Source organism: Bos indicus x Bos taurus, chromosome X, assembly GCF_003369695.1.
Source record: "Bos indicus x Bos taurus breed Angus x Brahman F1 hybrid chromosome X, Bos_hybrid_MaternalHap_v2.0, whole genome shotgun sequence".
In the NCBI taxonomy this organism is placed as follows: Eukaryota; Metazoa; Chordata; class Mammalia; order Artiodactyla; family Bovidae; genus Bos; species Bos indicus x Bos taurus.
This window is the reverse complement of record NC_040105.1, coordinates 68,267,681-68,285,481: the sequence shown is the minus strand read 5'-3', so window position 1 is coordinate 68,285,481 and position 17,801 is coordinate 68,267,681. Positions and strand designations below refer to the sequence as shown.

Genomic DNA, 17,801 nt, shown 5'->3' with positions numbered 1-17,801 from the left:
CTCTTGTGTGCAAAGCACTATGCTAAGTCCTGTAATGAGGAGGGCAGTAAAATCAATGATTGCTGTTTAATCCTTGCCCTCCCAGAATTTGCTAAGCATTGGGAGAGTTAAAGTATGCAAGTGATGACACAAGAAGGCATAATGTGGTGGGGGCAATGAAATTGTGAATTCAGAGAGTCTCAGGGGATCAAGGGAAGGCTTTGTGAAGAAAGTCCCTTGACACCTTTTTATAGATCTGGATTTAAATTAACTAGGCATTCTTTAAATATTTTGGGGATGAATTTTATGGACTTCTAAAATACTGTCCATAGTGGAAAACTGCAGGTGTACCATAGTCCGATGTATTGAAAGTTAGTTTTTAAAATTTCCTGTGCAGTACAAAATTGTATCCATAGATGAAGTCTGATTCCAATTATACTTGTATATAATTACTATTTTATGTATTTTGTAGTATTTTAATAATGAAAATTATGAAGCACAAAGATATGATGGATTTTTGAAGACATATGAAGCTGCTTCATTGAAAAGTACCTCTACTCTGGCTATGCTGAACTTTGGTCAAAGTGCTATTTTCAGTGTTGGCTTAACAGCCATAATGGTGCTCGCCAGTCAGGGAATTGTGGCAGGTAATAGATCTGTGGTTTTCACGTTTGTCAGTGTTTTACTTAACCTTTATAAATAAATATTAATGAAAGGAATATGTATTTTAGTCTTAAATATAAAGCATTTTTAATAAGGTACTATAACATCCTTGGAGTACTTTCATTTTTGTATCACAATATGTTTTCTTGATGGTATGTTGTTTTCTTTTGTTTTATGCTACAAATTTAGCACTAATTTTCTCATTGATTGGGATTGCTGTTTGTGGGGATAAATCTGATTCTTTTAGGAGTAACATACTTTTTAGCATCTAATATTTCTAATTTCTCTTGTGGACCTGGAAAGAAGTGTAATTAACTTAGTGTTTAGTCCAAAGGACTAAAGTGCAAGCGGTCTTATTACTAGTAACCCTTTTATCTATTAGCTGTTCATTTGTAAAACATTTCAAAAATAAACAATATCCTTATCTCTTTTCTGTAACTTGCTTGTTCAGTTAGGATTCTTTCATTCACTATGAACTTAATATATGGTTTATCATTCCCAATCATGATACCCATTTGCTCCAATGTTTTAATTTATACTTTTAAAAAATTCTACTTTATATTATGCTAGTATCTTAGGAAGAAAGGAAAGATTTTCAGCCTTCCATTTCTGTCTGCATTTTAAAACCATTCTTTCTGTTTTTTAAACCATTCTTTTTTCTTATATATCATGTGTAGTGTATGGGTAGGCTTTTCCCATTCCACTTAGCACATATCTAGTTCCCTATATTTCTAAATTATGGGTTAAAATGCTTTGGAATTAGATTAGGCCTTACCGTTGCTGATTATGTATGTTTTCAACTGTATTCCACAGTAAGAAACTGTAAACTTCTCTTAAACTGGAAAGTTCATGACATCTAAAGTATTTTTTTTTCTCTACCAACTGCATATTAAGGTACCCTTACTGTTGGAGATTTAGTAATGGTGAATGGACTGCTTTTTCAGCTTTCATTACCTCTTAACTTTCTGGGAACTGTATACAGAGAGACTAGACAAGCACTTATAGATATGAACACCTTGTTTACTCTACTCAAGGTAGACACCCGAATTAAAGTAAGTAATGTATTTAATACCTTTTTAAAAGCATATAAGCATCATCCCATAATGGGATAACAGTCTTATATCACCATGTTAGCAAACTAATTTGTCTTTTGCAGGAATTGGGACTATAATGTGTATTAAATGGCTGTTACAGCTTTTACTTCTATGTTTAGAAACCTTATAACATTAGCAAAGAATATTATACCTAGACACTAAATTTTATTAACTTCAATTATTTGTACTTGCACTTGATTTACTTTTGCTAATAATGATACAAAATGTTATTGCCTCTCCTTATATTCTCAACCTCCTTTCTCCCCTGCCCACCATCTTTCTTCCTCCCCAAAACAAATTGATCAGAAATCAGAGCATTCAAGATTTTTGCCCTTAGCAGTGAGGGAAAAAACATCTTTAAAAGCATGCATAGAAGTGACCTAACTCCACTTATAAACTTTCTCCTTTCCCTTTATTTTCCTTTTTATCTCTGTAAATTAGAAAATTATCTGCATAGCAATACTCTCGGCAGTGTATAAAGTGGCTTTTTTTTTTTTTCTTCCCTGCTAGGACAAAGCGATGGCATCTCCCCTTCAGATCACACCACAGACAGCTACGGTGGCCTTTGATAATGTGCATTTTGAATACATTGAGGGGCAGAAAGTCCTTAATGGAATATCTTTTGAAGTCCCTGCAGGAAAGAAAGTGGCTATTGTAGGAGGTAGTGGGTCAGGGTGGGTAATTTAGTTGTTTATAAAATTTTGCATCATTGATTGATGATTCCCAATGTAATATTTTTTATTTGTCATAATAAAATGATGACTGTAGTTTAAAATTGGGGTTCCTTAATGCCAGTTGGAGCTATATAACCTTTCCTTGTTTTCTATTTCAGGAAAAGCACAATAGTGAGGCTATTGTTTCGCTTCTATGAGCCTCAAAAGGGTAACATTTACCTTGCTGGTCAAAATATACAAGATGTGAGCCTGGAAAGCCTTCGGAGGGCAGTGGGAGTGGTACCTCAGGTATTTAAAAAAGGAAAAAACCTATTTGGGGGAAGATTTGTTGGCTTGCTGAATCTTTTACTAGAATAATTTGGATCCAAGGAGTCAGTATATGTTAATTAAGTTGGAAGCGTTAGGCCCTACAGGCCATATTCTGTTACCAAAAATCATGAATTTAAAAATCTTCATGATGGGAAGATTTTTTTTAAGCCTTAGCAAGAAAACATAACATAGAGGAAAGAGCTCAGACTGGAGTCAGACAGAACTGGATTCTAAGCCCAGCTTTAACCCTTATTTGTTGTATAGTTGTAAGCCTCAGTTTCCTCATCTGTAAAATAAGGATACCATTTTTCTTATAGGACAGAATTAATATGGATTAGAAATATATGTGTAAAGCACCAAGTACAGTGTCCCTCACATAACTGTTCAGTAAATGAAAACTATTATTTGAGCAGTTTTTGACATAGTAAATCTATAAAAATTATAAAACAGTTGGGCTGCCAACTTCAAGTTGGTATTCCTTGTCCCCAAGTACCAAGCACAGTGCCTGACCCATAGTGAGCATTTAACAAGTATTTGCTGAGTGACTGTAGGGGGAAACAAGTTCAGAGTAAGCTCTGAGAAGATAAGGAGATAGCCCTATAGGTTATAAGTTTTTCTTATGCTGAAAGCCAATAGAGAGACCTGGGACTTAGTTGTAGCATAGGTGGTTTAGTTGCTAAGTCATGTTCAACTCTTTGTGACCCCATGGACTGTAGCCTGCCAGGCTTCTCTGTCCATGTTATATAGCTTGTAAAAGGTCCTCAACTGATCTGACACATGCCACTCTGCCCTGTCCTCCCTTTCACTGAGAATCCCAAATTTGGAGTGCGTGAGTCACCTGGGGAGATTTTTCCAACTCCAACTCCCTTTCCAGTTCCAACTCCCTTTCACACACTGTTTATGAGGGCAGTGTGGGCCCCAGAAACCTGCATTTGTGAATATGCCTCCTAGGTCTTTTTGATTTAGGTGATTTGTAGACTATATGTTCAATTATATTGAAAAATAAAGCATTTTATTCACTAAGGAAAAATATACATGATCAATAAATGAAAGAAAAGATGCTCATCCTCATTAGAAATCTTAGTAATTAAATCAACAATGGTATACCACTTTTCACCCATCAGACCGGTAAAGATTTAAAAATTCATGATGTCTAGTTTCGGTAAGGCTATGTGAAATGGCCAGTCTCTTGCTGGAGGAAGCATACAGCTTTCCTGATGAGCAAATTGGCAGTATATAACAAGAGTCTGAAAAATATTTAGTCTTTATTACAGTAATTCTACCTCTAGGAAGTTTTAGTAAGGAAATAGAGAAGTGAACAGATTTTTATATGCTAAGCTGTTCATTATAGTTTGTTTATAATAGCAGAAGTTAGGAACAATATAAATATCATGTTTATAAAGAATATTGAGTATCATGGAAAAATACTCAGCTACAAAGTTTGTTGAAAAAGAATTTCCAAACAAAATGTAATATCTCCATTTTATAATATTAAATAAACACATGTAACAGAAAAAAATTGGAGAAAATACACCAACATGTTAATAGTAGTTATTGCTGGTTGGTGGGATTATGGATTATTTAATTAACTTTTATTTTACCATACATTTTGTATTTTTAACATTTCCAGTTACCATTTATTTTAATTTTTTTTCCAAATAGAAAATATTTAAAAATAAGTGTTTTCTCTTTGCAGAACTTTAAACTCATTGGATTGAACTATCACCTCCATACAAGAAAAGTTTATATTAGTATTAGGGATCAGATCAGATCAGTCGCTCAGTCGTGTCCGACTCTTTGCGACCCCATGAATTGCAGCATGCCAGGCCTCCCTGTCCATCACCAACTCCCGGAGTTCACTGAGACTCACGTCCATCGAGTCAGTGATGCCATCCAGCCATCTCATCCTCTGTTGTCCCCTTCTTCTCTTGCCCCCAATCCCTCCCAGCATCAGAGTCTTTTCCAATGAGTCAACTCTTCGCATGAGGTGGCCAAAGTACTGGAGTTTCAGCTTTAGCATCATTCCTTCCAAAGAAATCCCAGGGCTGATCTCCTTTAGAATGGATTGGTTGGATCTCCTTGCAGTCTAAGGGACTCTCAAGAATCTTCTCCGACACCACAGTTCAAAAGCATCAATTCTTCAGCGGTCAGCCTTCTTCACAGTCCAACTCTCACATCCATACATGTATTAGGTGTAAAAGTTATTAAAATATGATTTGAAATAATATCTGTAACTCTAGGGCTGATTATGATATTAAAGAAGATCTTAATTAATTGAGTGTACTGGTTAATGTTAATCAATAGAATCATTTTGTTTCATCTTACTATTGCCTTACAACCATTGGATACTGAAAGAAAAGTGGGAGGTAGATACTTGCATTAAGTAAATTAGCTTTAGTGTGCCATGTCAGAATAAATTGAAATATCAAATGAATGCTTGCAGTGAACTTTCTCCCCCCAAAAATCTATAATGCATAAATTCTTTGTTTTCTGTGTTTTAAGTCCAATTTAAAAGCTTCTGAGATATTAATATATGAAATATATTCAATTTCATTAGTAATAAGAGAAATGCCAATTTAAACAAAAACTACATTTTACCCTTAAAAGTAGCAACAATGAAAACTTATTAATATCCAGGGTTGTTGAGGATATGGGGACCTGGCACCCTCATACATTGTTGGTTGGAATATATGCTGTTGGAACGTTTTTGGAAGACAGTTGGGCCATACTATCCAAGGGTAAATGTATGCTTGTAACCCAACAGTCTGCTTCTGGGAATCTTTCTTACAGAAATACATGGGTGTGTATAAGTCATTATATAATGATATTTTATTTCAACATTGTTTACAATAGCAAAAGTTTTAATTAATACCCATCAGTATAGGAATGGATAAGATAAATATGATACATCCTTAGTATCACAAAACTGTTAAAAAGAATGAGGTAGGTTTCTGTTATTGACATGAACAAGCCCCAGTTGTGTTAAGTGAAAAAAGCAACTCATATAGTATGGCCCCACTTTTGTTGGGGGAAAAAAAAAAGGTGTATGTTTAAGCATATAAATGTATCAGAAAAAGTTTGGAATGATACACAACACATGGTTCATGGTGATTGGCTCTGGGAAGGGAAATGAAGCAGGCATGAGGGATGATATTAATAAAAGACCCCTTTTATCACATGTTACTCTTTATGTCTTTACTATTGTTTGAATTTTTAAAATATGAAACATGCGTATCTATGTGTGTATATATATAAATCTGGTCCAGGATGCTGTCCTCTTCCATAATACCATTTACTACAACCTCTTATATGGAAACATCAGTGCTTCACCTGAGGAAGTATATGCAGTGGCAAAATTAGCTGGACTCCATGATGCAATTCTTCGAATGCCACATGGATATGACACCCAAGTAGGGGAACGAGGACTCAAGCTTTCAGGTAATCAAAGATTTTAGACCTGGCCCCCACTTATATTCACCCTTCAAACATTAATTTGTCAGAACCATTTACTAGAAAATGTAATGACAGAGTACAAACCTAATGCTTATCTAGTCTCTTTTGGCAAAGTTCCCAGTTTCCTGTCTATCACTGTAAACAATTCAACATGCTAGAAGTAACTGTTCCGAAATCATGCAGGTCTCTCTCTCTCTTTTTTTTTTTTTTTCCACTCACAGCTGCAAACACTGTAAGTGCTTAATAGGAAGTTACTGATACATGGTGAGATCAGTGTTAACTTCTTACCTTAAAGGAAAGCCAAGATCATCATTCATATGGGAAAGAAGTAAGAATAGAGACAAGTAATTTGATAGTAAATAATGTATCTTCTTATAGCTCAGCTGGTAAAGAATCTTCCTACAATGCAAGAGACCCCAGTTCAATTCCTTGCCCATTCCAGTGTTCATGGGCTTCCCTGGGGGCTCAGATGGTAAAGAATCCGCCTGCAGTGTGGGAGACCTGGGTTTGATCCCTGAGTTGGGAAGATCATGGAGGAGGGCTTGGGAACCCACTCCAGTATTCTTGCAAGGAGAATCCCCATGGACAGAGGAGCCTGGCATGCTACAGCCCATGGGGTTGCAAAGAGTCAGACATGACTGAGCAACTAAGCACAGCAGTGTATCTCCTCATAATTTCTTGATTATTATGGAATGTTTTCGATAACTTCAGACTTCCTTATACTTGGTATACTTCTTTATAGCCAGCTTCATTTTCCTGTCTTTGTTGGTTCAGTGACCAAGTAAATTTTAGGGCTTCTGCATTTTAAGTGTTTAATTATGAGATGATTATTAAGTTTTATAATGGATTATCCTAAAATGATTGAATTTTCTTGAGGATTCAGAAAAATGTTTCTTTGCCCTGAATTATTTGAGTTCTGAAAGTATGGTGTAACTAGTGCCTGAAAGTATTAATGTAACTTATATAAACATGCTACACTCTTTGCATTTACTCTTCATTCTAGTTTAGTTTGGGGGGGAGCTTTATAGATTAGGAATGAAGGTAAGAAAAAGAGAATGAAGAATATCCACATGAATTTTAATGAATCTTATTTCTCATTATAAACCAGCATCACAACATTGACTAGGTACATACTGTGTGCTAGCAGCTTGCAAGAATACTGGAGTGGGTAGCCATTCACTTCTCCAGGGGATCTTCCCAACTCAGGGATTGAAACTGAACCCTGGTCTCCTGCATTGCAGACAAATTCTTTACTGTCTGAGCCACCAGGGAATCTTATACTTCCAACCAAAGTTTTATGTAAGATTGATGGCCTTAGACCTCTGAGAGTCCCAATGAAGAAAGAAAGGTTGCTTTCTTTTCTTTAGAGTATATTTAGGAATAATTGTGGGTTTGTACATTGTGAAAGAAAAAGCATTGGACTGGGAATTAGTCGAGTCTTGTGAGATTCTGCCAGAACTTGCTCTGTGACCTCGAGCAAATCACTTAACTTTTCTGGGCCTCTGTAGTCTTTCTGTTTTAAAATTCTGCTGTGCTAAAGCCCTATAGCAAAGAACTAAGGTGAAATAAGAGGTCCTAGGATACAAGCTTAACATAGAAGAGTGCTGTGAAAATAATAGCTTTCTGTAAAAAAAAAAAAAATCAGAATACTGGCTAAATGGTACTTTGTTATATTAAGAAATAAATTTAGATATTCATAGTTTCATGTCTTTAAGTTTTCAGACTTCATATATTGAATTTGTTTTTGGCTTGGTGTATTCTGTCATATTGGAATTTTTCTACCTGAAGTCATTGTTCATTGGGAAGTAATATAAAGTACATATAAAATAATGTATGTCATGAGCATATTTTTGGTGAGAGAAGTAATTCTAGAATCAAAATTATCACCTCCCCTCTTTGTTCTTTTCACCTGCCATGAAGTCAGAATCCAGAATTACATTAATGTTCCAGGGAATATAGTTTGTCAAGGGATATTATATATGAACATAGACTCTTAAAACTGGGTAAAATGAACAATAATCAAGAGTAAAACTAAATATTGAAGGTATTACTTGTTGGTTATGATTAATGGAAATACTAGAAATATAAAATATGTCTTTATATTATACTATCTTAAAATTTTCTTTACCAGGAGGAGAAAAGCAAAGAGTAGCAATTGCAAGAGCCATTTTGAAGAACCCCCCAGTCATTCTCTATGATGAAGCTACTTCATCATTAGATTCAATTACTGAAGAGGTAAATGATGGTGAAAACATAAAACTCTTCAATTCTCATTGCTTAACTTTTTTCCGTGGAAATTTCAGTAAGTAGCTACATTCTTTCGTATTTGGAATGAGCTTCAAAAGGAGGTGCTTAGCCCTTTTCTCCGATAAAGGAAGTATTGGTAGTAAGAATGCCAGTTTGCATTACATTATCACATATTTTAAGTCTGTTTGCAAATATATCTCCTTTTGAAACTATGTGGCACCTTTTGTTCTTATTGTATAATGTTTGCATCTTGCAAAGCTCTGGGAATCACCTAATCTGCCACATAATACACATTGAAACAAGTCATGTAAATGGTTCTGATACAGTACATACCAGAAAAACTTTCACTTATCATGGAGCAACTCAATAAGGTGCAAACTTGGCACACACAGCCTACAGTGCTGGTATCAATTTATGTTCATTTTACAACAAGTATTGTGAAGCTCTAAGATGTTATAAAATTGATGTCATGGTACTACCCAGAAACCACAGTAGACTTCATAACATCTTTGTATTAGACTAAAGACTTGACAGCAATCATAATATCATAAATGAATCCCCTTAATCTAGAACTGAAGATTGTGTCCATGGGATTTCCCAGGGAAGAATATTGGAGTTGGTTGTCATTTCCTTCTCCAAGTACTGAAGATAAGAGTGATGTAATTTGTCAGTTGCCTCCATTCACCTACATTTTACTTGAATATATAGTAAAACCATGTTGTTGAAGGATAGGGCTGAATTCAGCTTCACAACATGTATGACATATATTGATATTTGCATATGGAGTTAAGGTTCAGGGAATGCTAATTGTTCTGCCATATGTTTAAAACAGCTTAGTTTCTAAGTTGTTTAGCATGAGGATTTGTTCTATTTATTTTAAAAATTTGAAATTTTATTTATATATTTTTAATAGAATGACTTTTCTAAAAATTATTTATTTTTGGCTGCACTGGGTCTTTGTTGTGATGTGCAGGCTTTCACTAGTTGTGGCAAGCAGGGGCTGCTCTTCAGTGTGGTGCTCGGGCTTCTCTTATTGTGGAGCATAGGTTCTAGGCACCTGGGCTCAGTAACTGCAGCTCACAGGCCCTCGAGCTCAGTATTTGTGGCATGCAGGCTCAGTAGTTGTAGTGCACAGGCTTAGTTGCTCCATGGCATGTGAAATCTTCCCGGACCAGGGATCAAACCAATGTCTCCTGCATTGGTAGGCGAATTCCTATCCACTGTACCACCAGGGACGTCTGACATTTTATGTTACATATAGCATTGTATACATGTCAATCCCAAACTCCCAATCTAACCCTCCCCCCATTCTGCATATAAATATCATATGATGTTTATCTTTCTCTCACTTACTTCACTTAGTATAATAATCTTCAGGTTCATCCATGTTGCTGAAAATGGCATTATTTCATTCTTTTTAGTGGCTGAATGATATTCCATTGTGTATATATACCATATCTTCTTTATCCATTCATCTGTCAATAGACATTTAGGCTGCTTCAGGCCATGACTGTTGTGTAAGCAGTGCCGTAATGAATACTGGGGTACATATATCCTTTTGAACCATTTTATTTTCCAGATTATAGGATGGAGTGAGATGGCTGGATCATATTGTAGCTCTGTTTTTAGGTTTTGAGGGAACCTCTATACTGTTGACCATAGTGGCTGTACCATTTTACATTCCTACCAGCAGTGTACGAAGATTCTCCTTTCACCACACCCTCTCCAGCATTTATTGTTTCTAGACTTTTTGATGATGGCCATTCTAACTATTGTGAGGTGATACCTCATTGTAGTTTTGATTTGCATAATTGATGATGTCAAGAATCTTTTCATGTGCCTTTTGGCCATCAGTCTCCTTTGTAGAAATGTCTCTTTATGTCTTCTGTCCATTTTTTGATTCAGTTGTGTGTTTTTTTATATTGAGCTGCATGAGCTGTGTGTAAATTTTGGAGACTAATCCCTTGTCAGTAACATAATTTGCAAATATTCTCTCTCTTCTGTGGGTTGTCTTTTCATTTTGTTTATGGTTTCCTTTGTTGTGCGAAGCTTTTGTGTTTAGTTAGGTCTCATTTATTTTTTTTTTGTATTTCTATTACTCTGTGAGATGGATCAAAAGAGAGATTGCTGCAGTTTGTGTCAGCGTGTTCTGTTTATGTTTTCCTCTAAGAGTTTTATAGTATCTGATCTTAAATTTGGGTCTTTAATCCATTTTGAGTTTATTTTTATGTATGGTATTAAAGAATGTTCTGATTTCATTTTTTTACATATAGCTGTCCAATTTTCCCAGCACCATTTATTGAAGAGGCTATCTTTGCCCCATTGTATATTCCTGCCTCCTTTGTCAAAAATAAGGTATCCATAGATGCTTGGGTTTATCTCTGGGTTCTCTGTCCTGTTCCATTGGTCTGTATTTCTGTTTTTGTGCCAGTACCATAACTGTTTTGATTACTGTAGCTTTGTAGTATAGTCTGAAGCCAGGGAGCCCAGTTCTTCCAGCTCCATTTTTCTTTCTCAAGTTAGCTTAGTCTATTCAGGGATTTTTGTGGCTCCATACAAATTTTAAGATTTTTTGTCTAATTCTATGAAAAATGCCATTGATAATCTGATAGGGCTTGCACTGAATCTCTACATTGCCTTGGGTAGTATAAACATTTTGAAAATATTCTTTCAGTCCAAGAACTTGATCTCTCTCCATCTGTTTTTGTCATCTTTGATTTCCTTCATCATTATAGTTTTCTGCGTATAGGTCTTTTGCCTTCTTGCTACTGCTGCTGCTGCTAAGTCGCTTCAGTCGTGTCCCGCTCTGTGCAACCCCATAGACGACAGCCCAACAGGCTCTCCCGTCCCTGGGATTCTCCAGGAAAGAACACTGGAGTGGGTTGCCATTTCCTTCTCCAATGCGTGAAAGTGAAGTCACTCAGTCATATCCAACTCTTTGCGACTCCAGGGACTGCAGCCTACCAGGCTCCTCAGTCCATGGGATTTTCCAGGCAAGAATACTAGAGTGGGGTGCCATTGTCTTTGCCTTCTTAGGTATGTTTATTCCTAGGTATTCTTTTTTTACAGTGGTAAATGGGATTGTCACCTTAATTTCTTTTTCTGATCTTTTGTTGTTAGTATATAGGAATGCAAGAGATTTCTGTATCCTGCAACTTGACTAAATTCTTTGATTAGCTCTAGTAGTTTCCTGATTGCATCTTTAGGATTTTCAATGTATAAAATCATGTTATCTGCAAACAGTGACAGTTTTACTTCTTTTTCCATTTGGATTCCTTTTATTTATTTTTCTTCTCTGATTGCCATGGCTTGAACTTCCAAATAATGGAATAATTCAGTAATTATTGAATAATAATGGTGAATGTGGACACCTTTGTCTTGTTCCTGATCTTAACAGAAATGCTTTCAGTTTTTCACCATCGAGAATGATGTTTGCTCTGGGTCTGTCATATATGGCCTTTATTGTGTTGAGGATATGTTCCCTCTATGCTCATTTTCTGGAGAGTTTTTTTTAAATCATAAATGGGTATTGAATTTTGTGGAAATCTTTATCTGCATCTATTGAGATGACCATATGGTTTTTATTCTTCAGTTTGTTAATATGGTGTATCACAGTGATTGATTTGCATATATTGAAGAATCCTTAAATCACTGAGATAAATTCAACTTGATCATGTTGTATGGTCTGGTTTTGGTATCAGGATGATGGTGCCTTGTAGAATGAGCTTTGGGATGTTCCTCCCTCTGCAATTTTTTGAAAGATTTTGAGAAGGATAGATGTTAGCTTTTCTCTAAATATTTAATAGAGTTTGCCTGTGAAGCCATCTGGCCCTGGGCTTTTGTTTGTTTGTTAGAATATGTTTAATCACAGTTTAAATTCCAGTGCTTGTGATTGGTCTGTTCATATTTTCTATTTTTTCCTGGTTCAGTCTTGGAAGGTTATACTTTTCTAAGAATTTGTCCATTTCTTCCATGTTGTCCATTTTATTGGCATATAGTTGCTTGTAGTAGTTTCTTTGGAGAAGGAAATGGCAACCACTCCAGTACTCTTGCCTGGAAAATCCCATGGACGGAGGAGCCTGGTGGGCTGCAGTTCATGGGGTCACAAGGAGTCGGACACGACTGAGTGACTTCACTTTCACTTTTCACTTTCATGCATTGGAGAAGGAAATGAAAACCCACTCCAGTGTTCTTGCCTGGAGAATCTCAGGGACGGGGGAGCCTGGTGGGCTGCCGTCTATGGGGTCGCACAGAGTCGGCCACGACTGATGTGACTTAGCAGCAGTAGCAGCAGCATTAGTTTCTTATGATCCTTTGTGTTTCTGTAGTGTTGTAACTTCTTTTTCATTTCTAATGTTATTGATTCAAATCTTCTCCCTTTTTTTTTCCTTGAGTCTGGCTAAAGGTTTATCAATTTTGTTGATCACTCAAAGAACTAACTTTTAGTTTTATTGATCTTTGTTACTGTTTTCTTCATTTCTATTTCATTTATTTCTGCTCTGATGTTTATGATTTCTTTCCTTCTACTACTTAAGGGTTTTTTGTTATTCTTTCTCTAGCTTCTTTAGGTGTAAGGTTAGGTTGTTTATTTGCTATTTTTCTTGTGTCTTGAGGTAGGACTGAATTGCTGTGTAAACTTCTCTCTCTGAAATGCTTTTGCTGTATCCCAAAGGTTTTGGGTCATCATGTCTTCGTTGTCATTTGTTTCTAGATATTGTTTGGTTTCCTATTTTATTTCTTCAGTGACCTCTTGGTTATTTAGTAACATGTATTTTAGCCTCTGGGTGTTTTTGTTTTTTACAGTTTTTTTTTTTCTTTTTGTAATTGATTTCTAATCTCATAGTGTGGTCAGAAAAGATGCTTGATATGATTTCAGTTTTCTCAAATTTACTGCGGCTTGATTTGTGGCCCAAAATGTGATCTGTCCTGATGAATGTTCCTTGTGCACTTAAGAGGAAAGTATTTTCTGCTGCTTTCAGATGGAATGTCATGTAAATCTCAGTTAAGTCTGTCTTGAAGCTTGTATTTTCTTATTAATTTTCTGTCTGGATGTTCTGTCCACTGATGAGAGTGGGATGTTAAAGTCCCCCCACTATTATTGTGTTAATGTTGATTTTTCCTTTTTATGGCTCTTAGTATTTGCCTTATATATTGTGGTGCTCGTATATTGGATGCATATATATTTATAATTATTATATATTCTTCTTGGATTGATTCCTTGATCACTATGTAGTATCCTTCTTTGTCTCTTGTAACAGTCTTTATTTTACAGTCTGCTGCTTCTGATAGGAGTATGGCTACTCCAGCTTTCTTTTGATCTTTATTTGCATGGAATACCTTTTTCCATCCCCTCACTTTCAGTCTGTATGTGTTCCTAGGTCTGAAATTGGTCTCTCACAAACAGCATATGGAGTGGTCTTTTTTTGTATCTATTCAGCCAGTCTGTGTCTTTTGGTTGGAGCATTTAATCCATTCATATTTGAGGTAATTATCAATATATATATCCTTATTGCCATTTGTTCACTGTTTTGATTGTTTCGGATTTTTTTTTGTAGGTCTTTTTTCTTTTCTTCCTCTTTTGTTCTTTTGTGAATTGATGACTAACTTTAGTGTTGTGTTTGGATTCCTTTTTGTATGTGTATCTGTTAATATTTTAGATTTGTGGTATGTAGTTACCATGAGGTTTTGGTATGTGTCATGCTCAGTTGCTTCAGTTGTATCCAACTTTTTTGTGATCCCATGGACCATAGCCCACTAGACTCCTCTGTCCATGGGATTCTCCAGGCAGAAATACTGGAGTGGGTTGCCATTTCCTTCTCAAGGGGATCTTTCCAACCCAGGGACTGAGCCCAAGTCTCTTGTGTCTCCTGCATTGTAGATGGATTGTTTACTGTTGCGCCACCAGGGAAGCCTGGTTTTGATAAAGCAGTCTTTATATTAGCAATATTGTTTTAAGTTGTGGGTCTTTTAATTTCAAATTTGTTCCCAATACCCTGCATTGTGTTCTCCTCTTCTCACAGTTGCTGGCTTTGATATCATATTTTTGTGTAGATTGTTTCCTTCCTTTAATGTATATTTGCCTTTAGGAGTGAGTTTTTCCATTCATAATTTTCCTGTTTCTATTTGTGGCCTTTTCTTTTCTGCTTAGAGAAGTAACTTAAGTAATTGTTGCAAAGCCAGTCTAGTGATATTGAATTCTCTTAGCTTTAACTTTTCTGCAAAGCTTTTGGTTTATCCATCAAATGTGAATGAGAACCTTGCTGGGTAGAATATTCTTGGTTGTAGGTTATTCCCTTTCATCGCTTTAAATATATTGTGCCAATCCCTTCTGAACTGCAGAGTTTCTATTGAGAAATAACTTATAACCTTAAAGAGTTCCCTTGTATGTTATTTGTTGCTTTTAGTATTTTTTTGTCTTTAATTTTTGTCAAGTTGAATACTATGTGTCTCGGTATATCCCTCCTTGGTTTATCCTGCCTGGGACTCCCTGTGCTTCCTGGACTTGGATGACTGTTTCCTTTCCCATGTCAGGGAAGTTTTCAGCTATTGTCTCTTGAAAATATTTTCTCACGTCCTTTTTCTCTCTTGTCCTTCTGGGACTCCTATAATGTGAATATTGTTATGTTTAATATTGGCCCAGAAGTCTCTTAGACTAACTTCATTTCTTTTCAATTTTTTTTTTCTTTACTCTGTTCCACATCAGTGATTTCTACCATTCTGTCTTTCTGGTCACTTATCTCTTCTTCTGCCTCAGTTATTCTGCTGTTGATTCTTTCCAATGTATTTTTCATTTCAGTTACTGTATTATTCATCTCTGTTCTTTAGTTCCTTTGGGTCTTTGTTAAACCTTTCTTGCATTTTCTCAATCTTTGGTCTTTTTTTTTTTTTTCCTCTCAAGATCTTGGATCATCTTCACTATCGTTTTCTGAGTTATTTTTCCAGTAGGTGTCTATCTCCACTTAGTTTTTCTTCTGGGGTTTTATCTTGTTCTCTAGGACATATTCCTCTGCCATCTCACTTTATCTAACTTTCTGTGATTGTGGTTTCTGTTCTGCAAGCTGCAGGATTGTAGTTCATCTTGCTTCTGCTCTTTGGTGGATACAGCTGTCTAAGGAGCTTGTGTAGGCTTCCTGATGGGAGGGGCTAGTTCCTGCCCTGTGGTGAGTGGATCTGGGTCTTGTCCCTCTGGTGGGCAGGGCCATGCTCATGGAGACTTGAAGCCACTTGTATATGGTGGGGTGGGGTTAATGGTGGCCTCCTGGTAGGCTCACGTCAATGAGTACTCCACAGATCTGCCACTGCCAGTGTCTTTATCCCCATAGTGAACCACAGCTGCCACCTGCCTCTGCAGGAGACCCTCTAGTATTAGCAGGTAGGTCTTGCATAGTATCTTATGAAGTCACTTCTTTTTTATCCTGGGTCCTGGTGTGCACACAACCTTGTGTCTGTCCTCCAAGAGTGGCATTTCTGCTTTCCCCATCTCTTTGGAACTAGGCTGGGAAGCCTGGTGTGAAACTTAGGACTTTCACTCCTGTGGAAGAACTTCTGTGGTATAATTTTTATCATGTTGTGCCCCTCCTACCATCTTGTTGTGTCTTCTTTGCCTTTGGATGTAGGGTATCTTTTTTGCTAGGTTCAAGATTTTTTTTTTTTTTTTTGCCTTTGGTTGTTCATCAGTTGGTTGTGATTTTGGTGTTTATGTAAGAGTGAGCTCATGTCTTTCTACTCTGCCATCTTGAGCTAATTTGACAATTTGTTATATTTAAAGAGAACCTTAAGCTGCATTAGACCCCATTCATGAGCAGACTAGAATCTGCTTACAAGAACTTTAAATCTAAAAATGTGTCATCCACATCTATCGCAAATTTGGAGTCCCCACAACAGTCATTATTTGAGTCACATACCTTTATTATCTCAAGGAGCATAATCCATTAATTGCCAGCAGAGAAGAGGGAATGAGTTATCAGAAGATTTAGTAAATTTGAATCGATCTTTTAAAAAGGTCCAGAGCATCATTAGGATAGCAGTTTAAGTTCTTGAGTGTAAAGATAGAGGAGTTGCCTTAAGCATCATAGTTTTTCTTAGAAGATTTTCAGTCTGCACTTGATTTTCAGTCTGCCATAGTAAAGTTTAAGGTCTTCTTTTCCTGGGTAACCATCTACTCAGGTAATTTTATTCCTTTAATAAATATAGTGATTAGAGATACCTATAGGAAGACATTGGTCCTATCCCCATCCCCCATGTTGCTATTTCCATCTAGCAAGTTGTACTTAGACCCAGGTATCCAAGTATAGCTGAATATATATACAGCTGCCTTACTTTTTTGTTATTTTTGTTTATTGGTTAAGTTGTGTCTCTTTTGTGACACCATGGACTGTAGCCCACCAGGCTCTTCTGTCCAAGGGGTTTCCCAGGCAAGAATTCTGGAGTGGGTTACCATTTACTTCTCCAGGGAGTTGTGCCAACCCAGGTGTCAAACCTGTGTCTCCTGCCTTGCAGGTGGATTCTTTACCACTGAGCCACCAGGGAAGCTCTCTCTTACATTTTACAGACAGTAAGCAAAAAAAAAAAAAAAAGTGTATTTTCCAAAATACCTTAAGAAGTCAGAATACTTCTGAAAAAGAAGTTTCTTCAAGTTAAACATGAACAGTTGTCCTTGTCAATCTTTCTGTCCTCTGAGTTAGAACTAAGGAAAAGCAAATGCTCCTGTGTTCTCTTTTCTTGATTTTTTAAAATTTCTCTGCATCCTATCACTTGGTTGCCTCCTTATTTTGTTTTTGCTCTCATTGGTCAGATAAACATCATATCTGACTATGCTCCTGCCATCAGTGGATTCATTTTATTTGTTTGTTTTTAAGTATGGGAAATCTCCACCTTATCCCAAACTAATTTAAAGAAGTGGTTGCTTATCTTTAACTTTTTCCATGATAATGTGGTCATATTTGCCTTCCCTCTCTGATTGATTTAGTTTCTTCTTCGTAACTATTAGATTGGGTAGAATATTTGGTAGTGGTATAAAGTTTATATAACAAAATTAACTGGCATTTTATATGTTCTTTTAAAAAATATATGGTTCTTTTAATTTACATTTACCTAATAGATAAATCTCCCCCGCTTACTATTCTTGTTGTCAAACTTGCAGACTATTCTTGGTGCCATGAGGGATGCAGTGAAACATAGAACTTCTATTTTCATTGCACACAGATTGTCAACAGTGGTTGATGCAGATGAAATTATTGTCTTGAACCAGGTAAGATATTTAACTTTAAAGTTCAGTGTTTGAAGTACATTAGAAATTGTTGCAAACACAAGCAACTTACATTGTTTCTAAAGAAATTTTTAGACTTTGTGTTCTTTGAATAAGATTGAATCCTGATAGGAT

General features: G+C 36.2%; 1 protein-coding gene across 2 annotated transcripts in view; it reads left to right on the top strand.

The window, feature by feature from the left end:
- Positions 1-17,801, top strand: part of ABCB7 (ATP binding cassette subfamily B member 7) — a 161,533-nt gene that overhangs the window by 130,424 nt on the left and 13,308 nt on the right. Inside the window, exons 9-15 of one of the 2 annotated variants that reach the window (XR_003509561.1) lie at positions 452-626; positions 1,537-1,694; positions 2,247-2,410; positions 2,569-2,698; positions 4,416-6,157; positions 8,304-8,407; positions 17,562-17,669. Coding sequence is in view for 1 of the 2 variants with exons in the window: in XM_027533272.1 (XP_027389073.1) it covers positions 452-626; positions 1,537-1,694; positions 2,247-2,410; positions 2,569-2,698; positions 5,986-6,157; positions 8,304-8,407; positions 17,562-17,669 (1,011 nt within the window). In the remaining variant the exon portion in view is untranslated. The remainder of the gene's footprint in view (positions 1-451; positions 627-1,536; positions 1,695-2,246; positions 2,411-2,568; positions 2,699-4,415; positions 6,158-8,303; positions 8,408-17,561; positions 17,670-17,801) is intronic. The other variant, XM_027533272.1, reaches the window with a different exon arrangement.